Below are 25,226 nucleotides of genomic sequence, written 5' to 3'. Positions count from 1 at the left end.
AATAAAGCAGAAATAGATGTTTTTCTGGAACTCTCTTGCTTTATTCCATGATCCAGTGGATGTTGGCAATTTGATATCTGGTTCCTCTGCCTTTTCTAAAACCAGCTTGACCATCTGGAAGTTCACAGTTCACGTATTGCTGAAGCCTGGCTTTGAAAATTTTGAGCATTACTTTACTAGCATTTGAGATGAGTGCAATTGTGCGGTAGTTTGAGCATTCTTTGGCATTGCCTTTCTTTGGGATTGGAATGAAAACTGACCTTTTCCAGTCCTGTGGCCACTGCTGAGTTTTCCAAATGTGCTGGCATATTGAGTTCAGCACTTTCACAGCATCATCTTTCAGGATTTGAAATAGCTCCACTGGAATTCCATCACCTCCACTAGCTTTGTTCGTAGTGATGCTTTCTAGGGCCCACTTGACTTCACATTCCAGGATTCACATTCCATTCACTCATTATCAGAGAAATGCAAATCAAAACCACAATGAGGTACCATTTCACACCAGTCAGAATTACTGCTATCCAAAAGTCTACAAGTGATAAATGCTGGAAAGGGTGTGGAGAAAAGGGAATCTTCTTACACTGTTGGTGGGAATGCAAACTAGTACAGCCACTATGGAGAACAGTGTAGTGTGGAGATTCCTTTAAAAAATGGAAATAGAACTGCCTTATGACCCAGCAATCCCACTGCTGGGCATACACACTGAGGAAACCAGAATTGAAAGAGACACGTGTACCCCAATGTTTATTGCAGCACTGTTTATAATAGCCAGGACATAGAAGCAAGCTAGATGTCCATCAGCAGATGAATGGATAAGAAAGCTATGGTACATATACACAGTGGAGTATTACTCAGCCATTAAAAAGAATACATTTGAATCAGTTCTAATGAGGTGGATTAAACTGGAGCCTATTATACAGAGTGAAGTAAGCCAGAAAGAAAAACACCAATACAGTATACTAACGCATATATATGGAATTTAGAAAGATGGTAACGAAAACCCTGTATGTAAGACAGCAAAAGAGACACAGATGTATAGAACAGTCTTTTGGACTCGGTGGGAGAGGGAGAGGGTGGGATGATATGGGAGAATGGCATTGAAACATGTATAATATCATATATGAAACAAATCGCCAGTCCAGGTTCGATGCATGATATTGGATGCTTGGGACTGGGGCACTGGGATGACCCAGAGGGATGGTATGGGGAGGGAGGTGGGACGGGGGTTCAGGATGGGGAACACGTGTACACCCGTGGTGGATTCATGTTGATGTATGGCAAAACCAGTACAATATTGTAAAGTAATTAGCCTCCAATTAAAATAAATTTATATTAAAATTTTTTTAAATAAATAAAAATAAAAGTATCAGAAAAAAAAATTACAATTGGGGAATTCTTGTAAAATGAGAAAAACCCAACCCACACATTCCTTCAAATGTAATGAAAGTTTCATGAATACTAAATTTAACAATTAATGAGGTTGATATAATGTTACAGTTGGACATTTGATTAAGGATTTATTGATTTCAATTTTGCAGTGTTCTTATTTTAGAGCAGGTAATTTTTTTCCAGCTGTCAAATATTCAAATGATGCCCCTGTGGAGGCTCTTGTGGGCAATATGTGAGCAACCTGGGCCAATACGTCTTGGCCATCCTCCACCTGAAGCATACATCCCTTTATACACACAGACACAGACACACAGACACACACACACACACAGAGCCTATGTATATGGACACGTAATTGTTAGGAATTGTGTTAAGCTACTATAACAAATAAACTTCCAAATTTCAGTGGCTTAAAACAATAGATTATTTTTCATTTCCAAAAACAGTCTGATTTGGTTCCAGGACAATGATATCAAGGATGAGGGTGTGTTAAAGAGGGGGTAGACCTGTGTTCCACGCAGATTTGGGGTGTCAAGCTTGTGGAAGCTCTCTTTCTGTAGCATGTGACTTTCAAGTTTGCCTTTCTTCTCTTTTGGTCATTTTATTATTTTTTAACACTATACATTCATATATACTCAACACCAATTTATATCCTATCTTCTTTTTTCTTTCAGTTTGATTGATGCAGGTGACATACAACATTGTATTAGCTTAAGGTGTATAACATAAGGGTTTGGTATATGTGTGTATTGCAAAATAATCACCACAATAAGTCTAGTTAATATTATTTACCTCACAATGTTACAAAATACTTTTTTCTTGCAATGAAAATTTTGAAGATCTATTCTCTTAACAACTTTCAAATATATGAGAGAGTATTGTTAACCATACTCATTACGCTATATATAACATCCCAATAATTTATTTATCTTATAGTTGGAAGTTTGTACCTTTTGACTGCCTTCGCTCATTTCTCCTACTGCCCATACCTTACCTTTGGCAACCACCAATCTGCTCTCTATTTCTATGAGTTCAGTTTTGCTTTTAAGATTATTCCACATATAAGTGAGATCATACAATATTTTTCTTATTTTGTCTGACTTATTTCACTACGGAGAAGGCAATGGCACCCTACTCCAGTACTCTTGCCTGGAAAATCCCATGGACAGAGGAGCCTGGTAGGCTGCAGTCCATGGGGTCGCTAAGAGTCGGACGACTGAGCGACTTCCCTTTCACTTTTCACTTTCACGTGTTGGAGAAGGAAATGGCAACCCACTCCAGTGTTCTTGCCTGGAGAATCCCAGGGAGCCTGGTGGGCTGCTGTCTATGGAGTCGCACAGAGTCGGACACGACTGTAGTGACTTAGCAGTAGCAGCAGTTATTTCACAAACCATAATGATTTCAGCCTCCGTCATGTTGTCACAAATGGTAGGATTTCCTTATTTTTCATGGCTGAATAATATCCCATTGTGTGTGTGTGCATGTGTGTTTGTGTGTGTGTGTGTGTGTGTATGTGCATGCATTTGTGTGTATAAAAACCTAAGTATCCATCAACAGGTGAATGGATAAAGAAAATGTAATGTGCATAAAGATGTGATAGATACAGAGGTATATCTTGGTTATTGTAAATAATGCTGCTGTGAATGTGGGGTGCAGATGTGTCTTTAAGAGTGTGATTTTGTTTCCTTGAGACATACACCCAGAAGTGGAATTACTGGATCATATGGCAGTTCTATGCTTACTTTTTTAAGGATCCTCTATCCTGTTTTCTCTAGGGACTGCACCGAGTTACATTCCAACCAGTGTGCATGAGGGTTCTTTTTTCTCCATATCCTAACACCTATTATCTTGTGTCTTTTTTGAAAGTAGCCAGTCTAATAGGTGTGAGGTGGTATCTCCTTGTGGTTTTGATTTTTGTTTTTCTGATGGTTAGTGATATTGAACATATTTTCATGTACTTGTTGGCCATTTGTATGTTTTCAAATGTCTGTTCAGTTTCTCTTCTCTATTTAAATCAGATTGCTTGTTTTTTACTGTTGAGTTGTGTAAGTTCTTTATATGTAATTTGGGCATGAACTCATTTCATATATGATTTGCAGATGTTTTATCTCATTGGTTTTCATTTTGTTGGTGATTTCCTTTGCTGTGCAGAAGCTTCTGAGATCGATGTAGTCCCGCTGATTTATTTTTGCTTTTGTTGGCTTTGCTTGTGGTGTCCAAATCCAAAAAAAAAAAAATCACTGCCAAGTGATCTTGGAGCTTACCCCTCTATATTTTCTTCTAGGAATTTTATAATTACAGGCCTTATGTTCAAATCTTTAATCCATTTTGAGTCAGTTTTTGTGTATGGTGTGAGATAGGGATCCAGTTTTGTTCTTTTCCATGTGGCTATCCAGTTTTCCAGTACCATTTATTGAAGAGGCTATCCTTTCCCTATTCTTTGCTTCTTTGTTGTAAATCAATTAGCCATATATGTGTGGGTTTATTTCTGGTTCTCTATTCTGTTCCATTGATCTATGTGTCTGTTTTTATGCCAATAGCCTACTGTTTTAATTACTATAGTTTTATAATGTAGCTCGAAATCAGGAAGTGTGATGCCTCTAGCTTTGTTCTTTCTCAAGATTGCTTTGGCTAATTGTGTTCTTTGGTATCCCTTACACATTTTAATTGTTTTTCTATTTCTGTGGAAAATGACATGGAATTTTGATAAAATATGTAGATTTCCTTGGGTAGTATGAACATTTTAACAATATTAATTCTTCTAAACTATGAGCATGGAATATTTCCATTTATTTTGTCTACACTTCCTTTCATCAATATCTTATTGCTTTCAATGTACAGACCTTTTACCTCCTTAGTTAAATTTATTCCTAGTATTATTCTTTTTGATTCAGTTGTAGGTGGGATTGTTTTCTTAATTTCTTTTTCTGATAGCTTGTTTTTAATGTAGAAAGTAACTGATTTTTGTATATTGATTTTGTATCCTATGACTTCACTGAGATTGTTTATTAGTTCTAACAGTTTTTTTTTTGGTGGAATCTTTAGGGTTTTCTGCATATAATATGTCATCTGCAGATAGAGACAGTTTTACTTCTTCCATTCTGATTTGAATGCCTTTTAATTCTTTATCTTGCCTAATTGGTCTGGCTAGGACTTCTAGTGGGAGAAGGCAATGGCACCCCACTCCAGTACTGTTGCCTAGAAAATCCCATGGATGGAGGAGCCTGGTAGGCTGCAGTCCATGGGGTCGCTAAGAGTCGGACACGACTGAGCGACTTCATTTTCACTTTCCACTTTCATGCATTGGAGAAGGAAATGGCAACCCACTCCAATGTTCTTGCCTGGAGAATCCCATGGATGGAGAAGCCTGGTAGGCTGCAGTTCATGGGGTCGCACAGAGTCGGACACGACTGAAGCAACTTAGCAGCAGCAGCAGGACTTCTAGTACTGTACTGAATAAAAGTTGCGAGAGTGGGCATCCTTGTCTTGTTCCTGATCTTAGAGAAAAAATTTTTAGCTTTTCACCATTATATATATGAGTACCATTGACTTTGAGGCTTGTATTTCATTACAACTTTAAGAGGATTCAATCTAAATGGAACTTATTATAGTGTTATTCCCTACTTTATTGAAAGGGTCAGTCCAGTTGCTCAGTCATGTCTGACTCTTTTCGAACCCATGGACTGCAGCATGCCAGGCTTTCCTGTCCCTCACCAACTCCCAGAGCCTACTCAAACTCATGTCCATTGCGTCGGTGCTGCCATCCAACCATCTCATCCTCTGTCACCCCCTTCTCCTCCCACCTTCAATCTTTCGCAGCTTCAGGGTCTTTTCCAATGAGTCAGTTCTTGGCATCAGGTGGCCAAAGTATTGGAGTTTCAGCTTCAGCATCAGTCCTTCCAATGAATATTCAAGATTGATTTCCTTTAGGATTGACTGATTGGATCTCCTTGCAGTCCAAGGGACTCAAGAGTCTTCTGCAACACCACAGCTCAAAAGCATCAGTTCTTTGGTGCTCAGCTTTCTCTGTAGTCCAACTCTCACATCCATACCTGACCACTGGAAAAACCATATTTTTGACTACATGGACCTTTGTTGGTAAAGTAATGTCTCTGCTTTTTAATATGCTGTCTAGGTTGGTCATAGCTTTTCTTCCAAGGAAAAAATGTCTTTTAATTTCATGGCTGCAGTCACCATCTGCAGTGATTTTGGAGCCCCCCAAAATAAAGTCTCTTACCATTTCCATTGTTTCCTCATTTGCCGTGAAGTGATGGGACCAGGTGGAAGGGAGCTGAGACTAAATAGCAATTCAGATTCCTTCCAAGATAAATGTCTGTGATTCTATGTGACCATGTTCTTAGCTCTGTTTTTGTTCTACCTATCTCTTCATACACATGCAAAGGAGACCAAAAAAACCACACCAGTTTTGAGAGTTTCTCAGAACATCTGAATCAGAGAATTTTTGGATCTCAGCATATGGATGCTGTTACAAGTCATCCCCGTCACCCCTCCACAGCACCTCCAGCAGGTAGCTGCCCATTTGACCACCTCCTTAGGTAGGAGGGCTAATTCTGTATCAATATTGATGCTGCCAGCCTCACACTGAGTCACCCAGCAGTTTTCTTTCTTTCTTTAAATTTTTTACTTATTTCTTTGTGCCTGTGCTGGGTCTTTGTTCATGCGCTGGGGCTTTCTCTAGTTGTGGTGAGTGGGGCTACTCTTCCTTGTAGTGCATGGGCTTCTCATTGTGGTTCTCTCTTGTTAAGAGCACAGGCTCTAGGGCACGAGGGCTTCAGTAGCTGCAGCTTGAGGGCCCTAGAGTGTAAGCTCAGTGGTTGTGGCACACAGTCTTAGTTACTCCCCACCCAGCAGTTTTCTGAAAGGTATTTTAGAGGCATAGAGCTGCTGCCCACCAGCACTAGCAGTGATAGTGACCCACAGTGACCGCTGTGAGGACCTGGGGCCCCATGCCCCATCACAGCTGAGTCATGAGGTGGGCCAGCGGTGAGCACGGGTTTGTCAAGGCTTTCTCGGTGAGTGTGCTCCCAGCCTGAATAAGGCCTCCTTGGGAAAAATGCCTCATTCTGTTGTGTGGATGAGTGCTCTGTTCATGGATCTGTCCATAGCAAAATTCTATTTCCCTGTAGTATTGTTAACATAGAAAATACAGCTTTCAAAAAGCATCAGTGACCTTGGCAGCCTGTACTTTCAGGCATGCCTGATTCACCTTGCACAGTTGAGAGTCTCAGGACATTGTAAGCCTTTTTTTTTTTTTTTTTTTGCCTTTAAAATTATGACTTTATCACTGAAATCTTCAATTGTACACCACTTACATTTCCAGTTTTACAGCCCTGCCTATTCAGTCCTTTTGTGCTTTCCTTGACATTTTAAGAAACTTTTAATTGACACAGTTTGCTTGCAAAATAAAAAGAATCAGCTATATTTTAAAGTGGTTTTGTGGTGAGTAAGGCTTGCCAACTGCGTGTTCTCCTTTTTGTGTTGAGGTACTTATCATTGCTCTTGACGTTCTAAAATAAGAATGCCAGTTTCAGATGCAATGCCTCTAAAACTTAAGAAAGAGCAAAGCAGCCAAGTTGGCTGGAACCCAGACATCTCCTCAAATGTCAGGAAAAAAAAATCACTGAAGATAAAATAAAAGTGAAAATCCTGGCTTGCTGGATTATTTATTTCAGTCTGTTCTGGTTCTGAGAAATGATCAGTAGCCCTCACAAGTTTATCCTTTGTTGAGCTGGAAAAAATCTCAAAAGGGAAAGTGGTGGGTACCTGTAGCTCAAAAATGCAGGGGTAAAAAAAAAAAACCACTTTACTCATTCAGGGGTTTAAAAATACTAATTCTGCAGATTATGTGCCTCAAAATCCTGTTTGGGAAGAAATGACAAATAATTCATGCTGCATATTTAAGCACATGTGAATATGGAATAAAAGGTCTGTTTAGTAGAGCCTGTAGTCGGTAGGCTGAGGGATACTTCTTTGCTGGTTATACCCGAGCAAACCAGCACTGATGCTCCTTAAACATATAATTATGACGACATGTGCTTTGATTGCTAGATCTGAAAAGGGCTGCTGCTGTCATCAGATGACTGGGTTTGAGAATAATTTTCTAGAATAACTGTGTGTGTTGTCAGATCTTCTCCAGCTGTGGGTTGGTACAGGCATCCCCTCCCTCCCTCTGCCCTGACAGAACTCCGATTCTGTTCAGGTCTCCACCGTCTCCCTCCCTGTGTGGGTCTCATCTTGCCAGGAGATAAATTCTGATTGATTTTACCCAGTCTCTGGGCTCCATTCCTGGTGCCAGCGATTGGTCTGGAGCATGGGCATGTGACACAGTTCTGGCCGTTAGACATTTGGGGAAGTCCACTGGAAAGTTTCTGGGAGGGCATCCTGGCTTCCAGTAGAAGTGTGCAGGATCATCCCCTTCTGCCTCTGCATGGTGCCAAGTGTGATGCCTGGAAAGTGGTCACCATCTGTGACTCTTGAGGGGAGCCGTCCTGAGCACAGGGGATGGCAGAAAGCCCAGAGATGAAGAGATCCTGGCTTCCTGATGATGCCTTCAAGTTGCTGAATTCAGCCACTCTGGAGCAGCAGTTCCTAACATTGTGCGTCATTATGTGAGAATGTTGATGGGTCCCTTTGCATTAGCAGGGTTTTCTGTTAACTTGCAGCCAAGCCATCTGGATAGCTACATGGATAGTTTGAGATAAAACAAAACATACAGCTCAAAAAGAACAAAGGTTACCCCAGCCATGTCTCATTTATATCGCATCTAAGAGTGATGCTCAGCCTGGTCAATGATGAGCCTCATGCAGTTCACCATGAATATGTGTGTGCTTATTCATAACATCCCTCAGAGGGAGGCCCCATAGAGAGGACCAGTGTTCTTTAGAGCTAATGGTGAATTCTAGTTAGGGTACTTCTCTGGCTGCTTTAAAAGAATTGAGATAACAATGACTTACAAAGGTTGTGAGATACATTTTAGTGACAGATTTTATTTTCTTGGGCTCCAGAATCACTGAGGATGGTAACTGCAGCCACAAAATTAAAAGATGCTTTCTCCTTGGAAGAAAAGCTGGCCAGCATATTAAAAAGCAGAGACATCACTTTGTTGACAGAGGTCTGTATAGTCAAAGCTATGATTTTTCCAGTAGTCATGTACAGATCTGAGAGTTGGATCATAGAAAAGGCTGAGCACTTAAGAATTGATGATTTGAACTGTGGTGTTGGAGAAGACTCTTAAGAGTCCCTTGGACTGCAAGGAGATCAAACCAGTCAATCCTAAAGGAAATCAACCCTGAATATTCATTGGAAGGACTGATGCTGAAGCTGAAGCTCCAGTACTTTGGCCACCTGACATGAAGAGCTGAGTCATTAGAAAAGCCTGATGCTGGGAAAGATTGAAGTCAGGAGAAGAGGGTGACAGAGAATGAGAGAGTTGGATGGCATCACCAACTCCATAAACATGAATTTGAGCAAACTCGAGGAGATAGTGAATGACGGGGAAGCCAGGCATGCTGCAGCCTATGGGGTTGCAAAGAATTGGACACAACTTAGCAACTAAACAACAAAAAGTGAACTGATAGATGGTCAAGGAGTTGGGTGGACTATCCCACAGGGTCAACTACAGTTCTTCTCTGTTATTCACACAGATGTTGTCTCCATGGGCATTAAGAAAGCTGGCTCATCACTACTCCACTGTTTCAGAGTGTGGGGTGGGGAGGAAGGAAGGGCAGAGTGGGGCAGTGTAGGCAGCCTCCTTTTACCCAGAATTGCACAAATTACTTACAATCACAATTCATTGGGTGGAACCTGGTCACACGATGACATGGTCACATGATGATGACGACTTGCAAGGGAGTCTGGGAAGTTAGCTGTCTCTAGCTGGGTGGCCATGTGTCCAGCTGAAACCTAGAGGATTCTGTTGTTAAGAAAGTGAGAATAGACACTGGAGGAGTGTCAGCCACAGTGAAGAGGCAGGCGTGTGAACGTGACCACAGCAGAGTGCTGGCTGCCACTCTCAGGTTGTGGAGCAGGCGTGTGAGCCAGGAGGGCCAGGCTCCCTGAGCAGCCTGGAGACTTGTGCCAGTTCTGACCTGCCCTTGGCCTGTCTTCCCAGTCAGACAGGGGACTTGTACCAGGTAGTGTTTAAAACCTCTTCAAACTCTGACTTGTTCTGGCACGGCCCCCATGCACAGGCATTCTGCCTCTGGAGTGGGTGCAGAGACAAGGCGGCAGCAGGCTGAGCAGCTGCATGTGGGTGGTGGGTGTTAAAGCCATAGGAGAAGTCATTGCTGACCTTTACTGGGAGCTTACCAGGAGCCTGGAACTGGGCTGTGTCCCTCACGTGGATTGCCCCGTGAGCCCTTACATGCCCTGTGAGACGGATTGTTCCATTTCATGGACGAGGCAGCTGTGGCTCAAGAAGGGTTAGAGAAGGAGTCCTGGCCATCTGACTCCAGAGCCCACAGACTTAACTCCATGTCATGGGTAGGACTGGGACTGCAGTGGGATTTGTGAGGTATAGCAAGGTCATGGTGAACCCAGAAATCAGGGCCAACTTCGGGGGTGATCTGAAGCATTGATTCTCCCCCTCCATGGTGACCCCATAGCCAGGAGGGGCTGTTGCCACTCTGTATCACATCTGGGCATGACACTGTGGGTTACATCACCCCTCACCAGCACAGGCTATTCTTCGGGAGGAGAGTATTGTGGGTGAGAGAGGCGTCTGGGGGGGTCAGTGTGGGGCACAGTGCAGAATGTTCCATGGGGGCTCATCACATGGCTCTCAAGCATCCTTTCAAGTGTCGCTCCTGCTGAGAGGGGCAGAGAGACCTCGGCCTGCCCCTGTCCTGTGTTCCCAGAGAAGGCTGTGCTGGGAAGAGGTAGGACCCCAGCCCTAGAAAATGAGGGTCAGTGTATGAAGCAGGCCCGTCCCTCAAGCCGACACTGCTTGGTGGCCTGGCTCCTGACATCAGACGCTGCCTCTTGCTCCATCTTGGAGGTCAGTGGCTGTGTGCTCAGAGGGGACTCCAGGAAGAGCGGGGGCACCAGGGGGTGTGCAGTATAGTCCCCTTAGTGGTGGGATTCCTTGGTTTTGTGGGCAGGCTGGCCTAGTGGGGGGAATGAGGCTCTTGCAGCCACCCACCTGTTGGCACCAGACCACAGGCAAACTCCACATGGAGGAGCAGACCCAGATGAGATCAGGGCTCCCTGACCCAGCCCCAGTGGGGTTTCTGGGCAGCCAGCAGTCTCCAGGCACAGCAGACTCACTGAATGTGATGCTGTGGGGTGGTGCTCGGGCTAACCCACCTCCCTGTTCAGGGTCTCCTCACCCACAAAGATGCAAGCCCTTCTCCTGCTCTCCTCGAGTCAGGATGGTCTCATTTAGGGTTGTTTCTTTGGTTCATTTCTAAAATACAATTATTTTCCTAAAATGCAATTACAAATGCCTCATCTCCAGGCTGCTCTTGAAGACTGAACTTGGGCAGAGCCTCCTGCACAGGAAACCTGCCACCCTCTCTGGGCCTGGGTGGGTCAACCCCTCCCTCCCCAACTCTGCCTCTCGTTGATGGTTCTAGTGTCACAAGCCTAATGGTCCATTTACTCATTGCTCCACTGACCAGACTGTGAGCTTTCTTTTTTTTTTTATGCCTAAAACCTCAAACATCCACAGAAGCACAGAGGATTATATGATGGACCCTCTACGATTCATCACCCAGCTTCAGAAGTTGTCACAGTTTGCAAGTCTTATTTCATTAATTCATCTTTGACCTCTCCCCACCGACCCTACCCCCATATCCAGAATATTTTAAAGCAATTCCTAGATCTCATATCATTTCTCCCATAAGTACATTTCAGATACAAGCTTAAAAATGGAAGAAACTGTGTCCTGTATCCTGCATCCTCAGCACTCCGGAAGTTGTTATTTAGTTGCTAAATTGTGTCTGACTGCAACCCCGTGGGCTGTAGCCACCAGGCTCCTCTGTCTATGGGATTTCCCAGGCAAGAATTCTGGAGTGGGTTGCCATGTCCTTCTCCAGGGATTATTCCTGGCTCAAGGATCAAACCCATGTCTCCTGCATCGGCAGGCAGATTCTTCACCACTGAGCCACTAGGGAAGCACACTTTGGATGATGCCTGACACATATTGGCTTCTGGGAAATAAACGTTGTTTTGAATCAACTAATTGACTGGATGAATGAATTGGTTTCAACCTTTAGAGCCCAGCCTGCACATTAGCTGTCACTTGAGTAGCTGGAATGTGAGTGACAGCTGGGAGCCCACAGCCCCCGTGGCAGTTTCCAGGAGGTTCTGGAATCTATCAGGCTCTCACTCATCAGACTTTAAGGTTGGTTTATTCTTAGCCAGGCATCTTTGATTTTGCAATTAAACCCCACTTTGAGGTCACCTTGGAGATGGAGGACAATGAAGATGTAGCTTTTACCTTTGTTTGGATCATATTTAGTTCACAATTATAGACTTTAGGGTTTTCTTAATTATAATGCTATATTTACTTGGGTCAAAATGATTAGGACCAAAAAAAAATCAAAGTATAGAATACATCTAAAGCATTTTCTTTAATACCATCTTTCTATTCCTGGTAATGGTATTTTAACTACACAAATGAGATAATTGAATGCACATTTTTCTTTCAAACGGTCTTGGTCATGTTTAAAACCCTAAATTCTGTACACTTTGAAGGGGACTCTGAGGCTGGAGTCACTAAACGTGGCATTTCCAGCTTTTACAAGGTGAAAGTCAGGCCAGGGCTTGGACTTTGGAAATCTCTGATGGTAGAATGGTAGCTTGTAAAAATGCCTTTGATATATTCCTTTTTTCCTCTTAATTCAGAAATGGTATTTACCATAATACTATAATGAGAGCTGCCTATTTCCTAGTGCTTTTTTTCAAAATTACATTCTAAAGTATTTTCTTTCACTCTTCAAATCTATTGTAAAGTTAAATTAAGGTGACTGAGTTTTCTGTTTATCTGTTTTCTTTTTTGCTGCTTCATCAGGGATGCAGAGTAATAATTCTATTTCTGGATTTAAGGTATTTTTTACTTTGTGGGTTTAGCAGTGGGGACTAAAACTGTGCCCAGTAGACATTTGATGACTGGTGACTGTTAGATGTTCAGCCCACAACATGAAGCAGTTGTTTCCACTAAAGTATTTATAGGGGTTGGATTTGGTCATGATGCCATATTGAGTCAAGAGCATCTTCCATGGACAGTGATGTCTGAGGATTAGGAGATGTGGGAGCTATTCTGAAGTAGGTCACAGTCCTACTCCCCCTGCTGATGTGGCAGTGACTCTTCCTGTGGACTTTGCTTTCTGGGCTGTGAGTGAGCAGACTGTGGAGTCTCTGCTGAGGCCTGAGTCTCTACTGAGGGCCGAGTCCTGGTTATCACTTGTGATGACATGGACAAGTCCAGTGGGGTAACTAGAGGAGTTGCAGGAGACCCCAGGGGTGTGTGCTCCAAGCTCCCGTGGAGTGAATATGTAGGATTATGACCAGAAGGGAACCCAAGGAACGCCTGATTTCTTGAGTGCTGGAGAGCCTGCTCGCCGGGGATGGAAAGGAGAAAGGGACTCTGGAGAATGGGGCTGGAGCTTAAGCCACAGAGACAGAGTCCATTGGCTGGTAATCCTGTCTTCTGACAGAAGCCGAGACACATGTTCCAGGTTGGAAAACCTGTGGCAAGGCAGAACACCACAGCTGAGTCAGCCCTGAGGAAGGCTGGCATGGTGGAGGTGGGGGCAGGAACAAGCTGCAAACGTGGCTCCCCGCTGATGAATGGGGCTGGGCCAGTGAATAGGGAAGTGGCGGTGGCCAGGATTTGGAAGGGGAAGCACAGTATGTGGCAAAAGCAGCAGCTCAGGGAAAGGAAGCAAATCTTTGTGTTTAGATGGTAGAGTTTCCCTGGTGGTTCAGATAGTAAAGAATCTGCCTGCAATGCAAGAGACCTGGGTTTGATCCCTGGGTTGGGAAGATCACCTGGAGAAGGGAATGGCAACCTGCTCCAGTGTTCTTGCCTGGAGAATCCCATGGACAGAGGAGTCTGGTGAGCTACAGTCCATGGTGTCTCGAAGAGTGGGATGACTGAATTGCTAGCAGGGGGTCTGTATGATTCCTCCAGAGCTGGGGAGCCAGACACAGCACATCCCTCCTTTGTGCCAAGTGCTCTGTGTATTGTGGTATTTACTCCTCACTGCCCTTCTGCTCATTTATATTCTTATCCCCAGTCTTATTTAAAGAACAGTGACCTGAAACTTGGGTGAAATACAGTTGTCAAGAGGTCACACAGAAGGCAGTGGTCGAGCAGAGAACCGACACAGTTCTGCCAGCCTCTGAGGCCTCATGCTTTCTGCTGTGTTGGGGCTCCCTTGGGTCTTTTCCACTGGAGAAGTGAAGAAGCACGCACCGGAGCCAGGCACACGCTTCTCACATGGGCACACACCTGTGTACACACACTGCTTACACACAGCGCTTACACACACATTGGGATCCTAGCTCCAGCTGCAAACACAAACTTCAAAGCTATGTGTGTTTTGCATTATCATTATTGTTTAGCTGTTTAAAAAGAAAAGAACAGAGCATGACCTTCCTCTCCAAGTTTTCTAGGAAGATAAGTTCCAAGAGAGCAGCACGGAGGTGCTTATCTCGGGGCTCAGTGTCAGTGAGCTGCTCCCTCCCCCTGCCCCTGGGCTGTGGACACATCAGCCTGGTGCTAGCGCAAGCGGAAGGAATGAGATTCTGACCATTATTTGCCATTTGGACTGCTGAGGCAGAGTCAGGAAGTAGGGGCACAGAAACCCAGAGCTTATCAAGGGGAAATGTTTGGTGTTCCCACGTGGAGGCTCGTGTCATCAAGTGAAAAGCCTCAGGTATGTGGACATGTCAGTAGCTGGAGAACTAAAAGCAGTAAGGCAGTCACATGATCCCAGCCATCTGGTTAACCCAGCATATCCTCAGTATTTTCAATCTAGAACTAAATATAGCCCCTTTCCCAAAAAGCCCTCAGCATATTGAAGAATGTGGATGGAGATGGAGCTTTGACATGTGGGGCCTACAAAAAAAAAAAAAAAAAGATGAGGATATGGAAATCTACACCCTAGCTTAGAATTTCCTGGTAAAGACCCAATGTGTTTTCTCTCTATGGGAATAGCTAGTTTTGCTTTATATATATCAAGCTTCCAAAACTTAGTGGTTGAAAACAGCAGCCTTCATATTTGCCGTGACCTGGGGGTTGGCCACACAGTTCTTTTAGTCTGGGTTGACTCTCCATCTACAGGTGGTGTGGCTGGACTAGAAGGTCTGGGATGGCTTTGCTCACATGTATGGTGACTGGCAGGCAGCCTTGTTGTTTAAGAGAGCCTCAGCCGGGAGTGCTTGCCTTGGCCCCGTGTGGCCTCATCCTCCAGCAGCTCGCCTGGGTGTCTTCACACCATGGTCTCGGTGTTCTAAAAGCAGCCAGGGAGGGCAATGTTCTAAAAGCAGCCAGGGAAGACAAGCCCTAATGCGTAAGTGCTATTCACACCTCTGTTTGCAGCTTGTCTGCGAAGCTTAGAGAGCTTTTGGCTTGTAGCCAAAGCATAGACCTTGTCCGAGCTTAGAGTCCGTCTGGGAGGAGGTTTCCCAAAGCCATGAATACAGAAAAGCATGAACAAACAAACTGGGGGCCATCACCGCACCAAATCAAACCTGTCTATAAGTCTGAAATTTAACTTAGCAAAAGCAGTTGTTTCTACCTGACAATCTGAAGATGATCCTGAACCATATTGTGATTTGTTCTCGTGTAAAATGGCAGTGTTGGGAAAACCATAGACGGCCTCCTTAGCAGCTCTAGCAGCCTCATCTGCCAATGAGGGTGGTGATAAGTCTCCCAAGAGGCTGGAGGCAGGAAGTGGTTGAAGAGCCAGACCTGGTCTAGTACCAGAAGAAAGTTCTTACCTCGCACACCCAAGTGCAGAGCAACCAAGAGGCAAGTCTGGTCTTCCAGCTGCAGATGCAAGAAACCACCAGCCTCAGAAATTGAGGGTGGGTGGTTTCCCCAGGCAGCAAGGTTTGCATTGCACAGTGAGATGCTGAAGATAGCATGTGAGCTGGAGTGACAGAGCAATGGATGGGGGCAAGAATATGTGACCATTTCAATACTCATGTAGCTGGAGGAACCAACAAACTGGTTAAGAAACTATTCCTATTTCTCAAGAGGATGGAGGAAGCAGTAGAGTGAACTGACAGAGATGAGTAGGGGGGACTTCCCTGCTGGTCCTGTGGTTAAGAATCTGCCTTGCAATGCAGGAGACACGGGGGGACGAGGGTTCAATCCCTGGTGGGGGAACTAAGATTCCCACGTACCGAGAAGCAACCAAGCTCGTGCTCCTCGGACCGCATGCCCCTACCACAATGAAAGATCTAGCGTGCCGCAACTAAGACCTGATGTAGCCAAATTAAAACCGAAGAAGAAAATGAGTAGGTAACAAAGCTAGTGACATCATTTTCTTTTGAATACCTACTGTACACTGAGATTACACTTATTTAGCCTTTGATTTGGTCCTCACAACATAATTAGTCCCAACTTACAGATGAGGATACTGAGTCTCAGAGAGGTTAAGTAACTTGTCCCATGGTCACCAAGCTCGGGGTTCTGACCCAGGTCTGCCCACCTCCAGAGAGCTGTGGACTTGATCTGCACATGCTGCAGAGGTGGTCCCCCCAAAGCAGAGCTGCAGGACCCTCCTAACAGAATTCTGACAGACCCTAGAGGCCATTTGCCAAGCAGGAACACTTAAAGATGTTTATGTAAAGGAAAAGGAGCTATTCCAAATGTGGTATTAGGCTCAAAAGAAGGCAATAACATAACAGAAGGGAGAGGAAGATATGAAGGAGAGCTCTAACGTATTTATTGTTGGGGGTACAGGGACACCACCACCCAAAGAAGGTATTTGCTCTGAACCTTCTCCCTGTTCTGTGATCTAATCTCTATGCACACACCCCACTCACCTTTCCCAAATTAAAAGGATCCCCTTCTAAGAGGACCATTGTAAAGTAAACACATCTAATTGGGAATGACTGAGAGAGCGAGATGTTCTGAAATCTACAGGCTAGTGAGCCAGAAGCAGTGAGCTGTCCTTGGGTAGCTAAGAAGCTGGCACGTGCCAAGAGCCAACCTCTTCTGTGTACATACATGGGTGGCGGTTAGAGTCAGTATGCGGATGTGTGGGGTGACGCTGAAAGGCAGCAGAAAGCTTTAGAGGCACACCTCTGATTTCATATCAGTCATCACCACTTAAGAACCTCGTGCCCTTAAGGTTCAGTTTTCTGCTGTCAGGTTCGAAATTGCCAACCCTGTCCCCGGGGCATGTCATGGGAAACCCAAGGGAAGGATGGTTTTGAGCAGGTAGAAGCTCCTGGTTCCTGGAGCAAAGGTTGGAGACTGCCCCGGGGAGGCTGCTGTGAGGGAATGCTGACATTCCTCCCAGGTCAGGTATGATTTGGAAATACTGCCCAGTGTTTGCAGCTGAATGGCGGCACCTTCTACGCTCATCCCTGGGGGGCTTGGCCGGGCAGCCGAACCTGTCCCGGGTGAGGGGTGGAGAGGCTGTGACTTGGATTTTAGTTAGCTTGTTTTCTTTTGCAGCAGGGTGAGTGGGGGAGAGTTACTGTTGAACCAGCAGATGAGTGTTGCCAAGGTCTCCCTCAAGGTCAAGGATACAAGAGAATGGACTGTGATGCCTCCCAGACACCCTAGGCAAGGAACTCTGCAGCCTGGATCAGGAGCCCAGAGCCACTCAGGCTTGATGCTTTACCTCTGGGAATGGGGTTTGTTTACAGGAGGGCTTCACCCTCTTTGTCGCCTCAGGAGGGCAAAACTGTGGGCTGCACATCTGTGGGCCCACATCATGTCTCATTGTGATCTCAGCCACCTCGAGGGTTCAATGCCGAAGCCCTGGCTTTGGGCCTCACCAAATGCAGATTCTGGTGAGCTGTCTTCAGGGTCTGTGGGTTTCCTTGCAAACACCCCCAGGTGGAGGCCACAGGGAGTTTCAGTTTTGGAAAGAGCAAACATTTATTTGGAGTCCTCACGGCTGGATGGCATCACCGACTCGATGGACATGAGTTTGAGTAAACTCCAGGAGTTGGTGATAGACAGGGAGGCCTGGCGTGCTGCGATTCATGGGGTCGCAAAGAGTTGGACACGACTGAGCGACTGAACTGAACTGAACTGAAGTATGTTAAATGCTGATGGGATCAGCCAGGGTAATGTGTTGTTTTAGCTGGAGATGTCAGAGAGCTTCTGAGGCTGTTGAGTCCCTACCAGGACAAGGAGGTGGGTGTCCCCAGGAGGACAGATCATCTTGGGACATGAAGCACTGGTCCCTGGAAAGGAGTGGTGACTAAAGGGACAGAAGCAGCGCTCACTTGAAGGTGTAAATTGGGATTTGTTTGTTAGCAGGGTTGCCAGATGCTGGACATACAGGCTCATTTGTGAGGTACAGTGTATTTTCATCAGTCTTTTAGCCAGTGTTGTCCTGTGGTAGAAGGTCTGACAGGTCCCTTAAAGGAATGGTTCTCAAACTCCCCTCCAGGGCCTTGGGTGTGGCGGTAAGGTGAGTGGGTGCGGGGGGCAGCAAGAGACCCCAGGGCTCTGGCTTCTGCCTCATTCCATGCATAGGTTCTTAAAAATACAGTCTTATTGAGATATAATTCACATACAACTCACCCGAAGTGTGTAATTCAGTAGCTTTTAATATATTCATGGAGTTGTGTGACCCTCACCATATTAGCAGGTGAGCTTTTATCTGATTGATTTTCTATTGTATTTGAAAGAGAAAAAGATTCTGCTGCTAAAATCAGGTTTGAAATAATGGTTATAAGCTTGCTGTGGTTAAGAACCTTTTCTGAAGAGGCTGTGATTTTTCAAGTTCTATTTTAAACCCCAATGAGCACCAGAAAATAAATTTGGTATCTAAGAGGTGAGGTAAATACCCATAGCAACCGTTCCCTTTTTTTCACAGAATGGACATTTAGAGCCACATTTGGCATTTTTGTGAAGTCCTTTTGCACAGTCCTAACATGGTCAGAGGAAATTAGAATGGTGGGTGGGACTGCGAGATGACCCATGGATGCAGCTGAAATGGGCCCAGTGGTCCAGGTTGGGGGGGGCAGGTCTCTAATTAGCTTATGGGGCTGCTTGATGTAGGAACATATCTTAGATACAGCCCAGCCATCCCTAAAGGTGTTAAAGTGGAGCATGAGGCAGTGATTGATGTTCAGGTTAATTACTGAGATCAAAGATGCAGGGTCATCATAGCAAAGTGTTCATCAGAAATGGTTGAAGAAGTTGGGGATCAGAATGGGGTGTTCATTTCCTGGTCCTTGTAAAGACTTCTTAGGTCTAAACACCCTGTCCATTTTTCTTTGCAAAGGCCATGCCATAAAATCTCCCTGCCTGTTGAGATCAGATAAACGAAGCCTTCCCGAACTGTTTCTGCTCATTAATTTGAAGGGTGCCTTCTCAGCCAGGCTGATTTGGGGGCAAAGACATCAGCAGCAGCACACAGTTGTTCTCCGACCGGGATTCACACTGCCCTGCTGGAGAACAGGGCTGATCAGATTCTTTTCAGTTGACAGACTTGGTTTTCCGCCTCAGAAACATGTTTCTTGCCTCTCCTCTCTTCGCAGGACGTGTTCCTGATCTGAGGTGAAACCATGAAGAGAAGATAAAATAAACAATAATGCTTTTCCGCAATCGCTTCGTGCTGCTGCTGGCCCTGGCTGCACTGCTGGCCTTCGTGAGCCTCAGCCTGCAGTTCTGTAAGTGTGGGTATGGGTGCTGGGATGGTAAGGGGGCTTTTCTCTGGAGCAGAAGCCCCCATGGGAAGGAAACACATAGGTCCCAAAGCCTTTGTTCTTTTACTTTTCTTTCACCTTTTTTTTAATTGAAATATAGTTGATTTACAATGTCGTTAATTCCTGTTATACAGCAAAGTGATTCAGTTATACGTGTATATATATGTGTGTGTGCTGTGTGCTTAGTTGCTCAGTCGTGTCTGACTCTTTGTGATCCCATGAACTGTAGCCTGCCAGGCTCCTCTATCCATGGGGATCCTCCAGGCAAGAATACTGGAGTGGGTTGCCATGCCCTCCTCCAGAGGATCTTCCCAACCTAGAGATCGAACCCAGGTCTCCCGCATTGCAGGCAGACTCTTTACTGTCTAAGCCACCAGAAAAAGAATGTGTGTGTGTGTGTGTGTGTGTATGTATGTGTATACATCTTTTTTAAAAAATACTCTTTTCCATTATTGTTTATCATAGGATTTTTAATTGGTGGATAATTGCTTTAGAGTTAGTTTCTGCTGTACAACATCATGAATCAGCTGTAAGTGTACATATATCCCCTCTCTCTTGAGCCTCCCTCCTACCTACCCCCCATCCCACGCTCTAGGTCATTACCTGTGTTCTTTAAATAAACAGTGAGGTTTCAAACAACTCAGTCTTTTTAGTGTCAGTGCTAGTGGTGGGTGGGTGTGCATCTTTGCTTGTGAGGAACAAGAGCAATCACTTGGCCTCATGACATACTTTTGGCTTCTCCCCGGATTCCTCAACTGGTTATTCCTGGATCCTTAGTTCAGGTTCCCAAGGTGAAGACAGTGAGTGGTCAGCTTGTGCCCTCATGCTGGGCCACACAGCAGAGGTGCTTGGCTTGGGGGTTGAGTGTCATTATCAGAAAGGGTGGAGGGATTAGGTCCCAGTACCAAACTGGGCAGTAGGGACTGTGTATGGAAAGCCCGGAGTGGCGAGGCAGCAGCATGGCTGAGGAGGCCAGTCCACAGGCCTCATCACCTGCCCTCGGCCCATACCTTGGGGTCTGTGCTCAGGCTGAGCCCCAAATCTATGTCCTCTGCTGCTCCCTAAGGGTGGTGGTCCTCAAACACAGATCCAACCAGGCACTTCCTTGGCTGTAACCCTTCAGCAGTGGGTCTCTGAGAGGCACCTTAGCCTTTCTGGGACCCCTGTCTCACCTTGAACCCTACACCACAGCCTTGCTGAGTGGCTTGGCATTCTCTGCACATCCAGGCTGTTCTCTGTGCCTGAAGGCGGTCCGTCTGCCTGGACTGTTCTACTCACCTCCCTTCTATCTGCCTCCCATCCCATCCTCTCCTCCACATGGTTCATTCACACCTTTCTCCTTCAGAAAGCTTCCATCACTCCCCACCTGGGTATGGGCTTCTTGGTTGTACATCTGGGGTGCTCTGAACCTGTCCCACTCCTTGCACTAGCCATGAAGTGAAGTGAAAGTTGCTCAGTTGTGTCCGAGTCTTTGAGAGCTCCCTATAGCCGGCCAGTCTCCTCTGTCCATGGTATTCTCCAGGCAAGAACACTGAAGTGGGTTGCCATTCCCTTCTCCAGGGGATCTTCCCAACCCAAGGATTGAACCCAAGTCTCATGCATTGCAGGTGGATTCTTTACCATCTGGGCTACCAGGGAAGCCTTGCGATATCATAATTTTTTGGTTCTGTGTCTTTTCCTTCTACAAGACTGGCTGCTCTTTGAGAACAGGGCCCATTTCTGCTTCCCTCTTTATCACAGGAACCAGCACTGCCAGCCACATAGGAGGTGCCTCAGGAGTGTTTCAGTGAATGAATGAATCTCCACCTGCTCTGGAAAGCAGGTGAACCCTATTTCTCTATCCTGGTGCTGTGTACTTGTAAGCCAAGAAAATATCTGTGCGATGCTGGTAATTGTATTTTTGCTGCTGCCTACCTGCCCTCCACTTTCCACCTCACCCCGGCGGGTGGGAAGCAATTGCTTGGCCCTCATCACAGCTTAGGATATCTCTGGGAGGAGGTGGCATTGCTGTCACAGTCTGCATGATGGGAGGAAGGGCAGGTGGCCAGAGAGGGGGGATGTTCTGAATGTGCTGAGGGACATGGGAAAGACTTGGCATTCAGAATGAGTGGTTTGAAGGGAGAGGCTTTGAGCAAATTTCCCTGCCTCACCTCTGATTTGTGACATATTCCATGCACACATCTAGTGCATATGACAGGCACTTCTAATAGTAAAAGTACTCACTTTATCCTTAGGAATAGGAAAATAGATTAAGAGAAGGTGGGCATAAGAAGTTTAAAGATACTCTAGATGGTTAATGAACTGTAAAAAAAAAAAAGTCTTTTCCAGAAAGTGTTTGGAATCAGTCATTTGTTTGTGGCTTTTCATTAAAAATTTTCCATCCTTTGCTTGTAGGATGTTTCAATCAACCTTGGTTCTTAGTTTGAGACACTGACAGGTTCTGAGACATGAGTGTGGGTTACTTGTGTTTGCTGCGTCTCTCTTGCATGAGGTGGTTTCCATGTCACTGAATTGGCCTGTGTGTTTTGCTTATATAACTCCTCTGAAAGTCCCTTCTGTTTTAGCAGAGCCAATTTTCAGCCGTACTTATTTTAGGGAAAATTTTTCAGGATAAATTGGCCAGCCTGGGTCTGAGGTCTTTATTCTTCAGTGTGTTGGGAGTTTGGAAAGATATTAAGATATGGACCTTCTTACTGCTCTTCTGCTTCTAGGTAAACTGTAACTTTGGAATTTAACAATTTTGGTGAAAATTGAGTTAAATTGTTTTATTTATTTAATCACTTTACTGGTTGCTAATTATTATGCTGTAAGAAACTGGACTAATTCATAATACAAAGATGTCTGCTTAAGTAACACTTATATTTTCATTCTTATCCTGAAATATATGGAATTTTTTTTCTTCTCTATTTCTTTTGACTAGTTTTTGAATATCAGATTAGCACATATAATTGTTTCAGGTAATATATTTGAGACAGTCAAATGGAACTTGGCTTTCTTTTGTTTTAAGTAAATAGTATAATTTTGTTTTCTATGATTGTGTATTTTATTTTGACACTTTGGTAGTTTTATTTTTCTGATGTTTTGAATATGAGAAAGTTATGACCCAGGTTACAATGAAAAAATCAAGTTGCTTAAATAAGTGTTTCATCCTCTCGGTACAGAAAGTGTGTATGTGTACTACCATATATTTATTAAGTGCTTATGTATGCTGGAGATTTTTCTACACTATTGGGGTGGAGATGATTGGGAGAGGATACAAAAAAGATTAAAATACGGTTTGTAGTTTCTCAAAATATGTTGATTTTAAATGGTAATAATGATTCACTTTATGCTAATAGACATTAATAAGAATGATTCATTTTGTATTTTCAAGTCCTTGATGTTTTTGAGTTTGGAAATAGAGTGATTCTGAAATTCCTGATACTCGAAGAAGGGAACAAGTCAGGCATAAATATCATTAGTTATTCTAGTTAAAATAAGTATAAGTGGGAAAATAACTTCTCAGATTGCGGGACTCCTTCAGTGTGACAGGAAAAGATACTGAGTTATGAAGACTTGTGGATGGTTCCTTATTTTGCTGCTTTTTCTGCTCGTTTGTAATCGTCCATTTTCCTGCTTCAACCCTTTCCTTCATGCTCATTTTGCGCTCATTTTACCGCCTTCCAAGCAGTCCCAAAATGGCAGCGTGGCGGGGTCCCAGCTCCCAGACCCTGAAGCCACAGCCTTGGGTTTGAATGCTGCTCAGCCACTTAGCTGTGGTGTGCCTTCGGCAAGCATGGCCTCCGGGAGCCTCTGTTTCTTATTTCATAAAATGAAGTTCATTGTTGCTGCTTTGAAACATTGGTATGAGAAGGGAGATTTTGTGGGAAAACCTTTGGCTCAGGAAGCTCAGTCAGTGTAAACAGTACAGAGTCCTGTCACGATGCTTCCTCAGAAGCCAGAGCTCTTGGTATCCCAAAGGCTGCTTCAGCCATTTGTGGAGAGAGCTTTTGAAACAGAGTGTGTGTGTGTGTGTGTGTGTGTGTTAGTCGCTCAGTTGTGTCTAACTCTTTGTGACTCCATGGACTATAGCCCACCAGGCTTCTCTCTCCATGGAATTCTCCAGGCAAGAATACTGGAGTGGGTAACCATTCCCTTTTCCAGGAGATCTTCCCAACCCAGGGATCAAACTGGGGTCTCCTGCACTGCAGCAGATTCTTTACCATCTGAGCCACCAGGGAAGCCCCTTTGAAATAGTATATCGTGCATTTCTTTCTTTTAAATCAGAGTCCATCGGCCATGATAGGGGGTCAGTCTGCACTGGTCATCGGTATCTTGGGCAGGGCCCTGGTGGACCAGAGCAGGTTTCTAAGGGAAATGTCCATGGTGGACTGGAAACTCAGCTTCCCAGGTAGAAGCGGACGGTTAACCCGCCAAAGTGAAGTTGTCTTCAGTATCTGAAGCGCTCTTATCGCTATCCAGTATCTGTAAGAGGAGTCAGACCAGCTCTGTGTGGCCTGGTGACCATGGAGACATATTTCAATTCAGCGGCAGGTGAAGCTTCCTGACTGTCAGCATCATGTGGAGGTGGACTGGCAGGATGCACACCCTGGAGCATCGCTCTGTGAAGAATGGAATAGTAGGCAGGTCACTGGACCTGATCCCATTTAAAGCCTTCTCACACTCTGAGGTTTGGAGAATTTTATCGTTCCTTGTTGACCCAGTACCTTGAGTTGGCATAGCGCTGTCCTTCAGCAAACATTCTACTGTGTGCTTGGCCCTTGGGGTTTCATCTCTCAAGGGCCAAAGGAGCTGTCTGTCTAGTGAAGGAGAATCCTGAGCAGATGCTTGGCACACAAGGTACAGTGTGCTCAGGCAGGAAAGCAGTGGCCCCCCAGGGAGCTGGGAAAGAACGTGGACTCTGGAGCCAGACTGCCTGATCGAGTCCCTGCCCTGCCACTTACCAACTGTGTGAGCTCAGGCATGTTTGCTACCCTCTGCATGCTCATCTGTAAAATGGAGAGGGGGACAATGAGAGTTTCTGTTTCATTGGGTTGGTGAAGGATATTTCATAATACACCTAGAACAGTTCCTGGCATATAGTGATCACTGTATGCATGCTTGTTAAATAAAATGATTGAGATGCATTATGACAGGGTGACATGGGAGGATGGAGGACAAGAAGCCAGCCATTTGGAGGTCAGGGAAGACTCCCTCCCAGGGGAGGTGACATCCTAGCTCCAGCCTGGAGGGATGAGTTAGAGTTGTCCATAAGGAATCTGGGAAGGGCGTTCCTGGCAGATGGAGGCAGGTGTGCCAAGGCCGAGCAAGAGACAGCAGGGCCAGGTTAGTCACCCGTGTGTGGCTGTGAGGGTGGACTATGCCAGGCCACCTACATCACCATGTTATACCTCGAAGATGCTAGAGCCCCTGAAGCAGGAGGACAGAATCATCAGATTCGTGTCTGGGAAGGGCTACAGTCTTGTACAACGGTTGCCAAAGAGTGGTCTCCTGAGCCCCTTGATTAGAGTAGCCCTGGGAGTTTGTTAAAGTGCATGTTCCAAAAGCAAAGAAGAGCAGATCTGTGCCCCTCCCCAGAGAGTCAGAACTGTGGCTCCCCCTGGGGGTGCTAATGTACACAACAGTTGGGTGCTGCCCACTCAGAGGCAACTCGGGGGCTACGTCCCTGCTCCAGTGGAAGGCTGAGGAATGGCTCTGATGAAGGTGTCGGGCCCGAAAGGAAGGAACAGAGCTGAGAGCGTCAGATGATGCTGCGGACTTAGAGCTGATCTGGGGTGCAGTGCAACAAGGGTGGAGAGAGAGGGGAGTGTGACTCGGAGGTCTCGTAGGCTGCCCCCATTCATGCGTCCATGCTGTCACTCACACAGTCCCTTTTCCACCTGGGGTGAGTGTGCCAAAGGCTGAAGGAGGTACCCAGAACACGGTCTGGGAGGTCAGCTGTGTGGGGCCAATGGCCCCCGAGTCTG

General features: G+C 45.3%; 1 protein-coding gene across 8 annotated transcripts in view; it reads left to right on the top strand.

Moving 5' to 3' along the window:
* Window positions 1-25,226, top strand: part of PXYLP1 (2-phosphoxylose phosphatase 1) — a 94,672-nt gene that overhangs the window by 36,558 nt on the left and 32,888 nt on the right. For 7 of the 8 annotated variants that reach the window (XM_059888972.1, XM_024996088.2, XM_059888973.1 and 4 more), the window contains one exon: window positions 19,093-19,224. In XM_059888972.1, coding sequence (XP_059744955.1) covers window positions 19,146-19,224 — 79 coding nt within the window. In that variant the 5' untranslated portion in view covers window positions 19,093-19,145. Of the gene's footprint in view, window positions 1-19,092; window positions 19,225-21,691; window positions 21,972-25,226 lie in introns of those variants that run through there. The other variant, XM_024996099.2, reaches the window with a different exon arrangement.

The sequence above is a fragment of the Bos taurus genome, chromosome 1 (genome assembly GCF_002263795.3).
Source record: "Bos taurus isolate L1 Dominette 01449 registration number 42190680 breed Hereford chromosome 1, ARS-UCD2.0, whole genome shotgun sequence".
In the NCBI taxonomy this organism is placed as follows: Eukaryota; Metazoa; Chordata; class Mammalia; order Artiodactyla; family Bovidae; genus Bos; species Bos taurus.
Note: the sequence above shows the minus strand (reverse complement) of the source record. Positions and strands in the feature narration are given on the sequence as shown.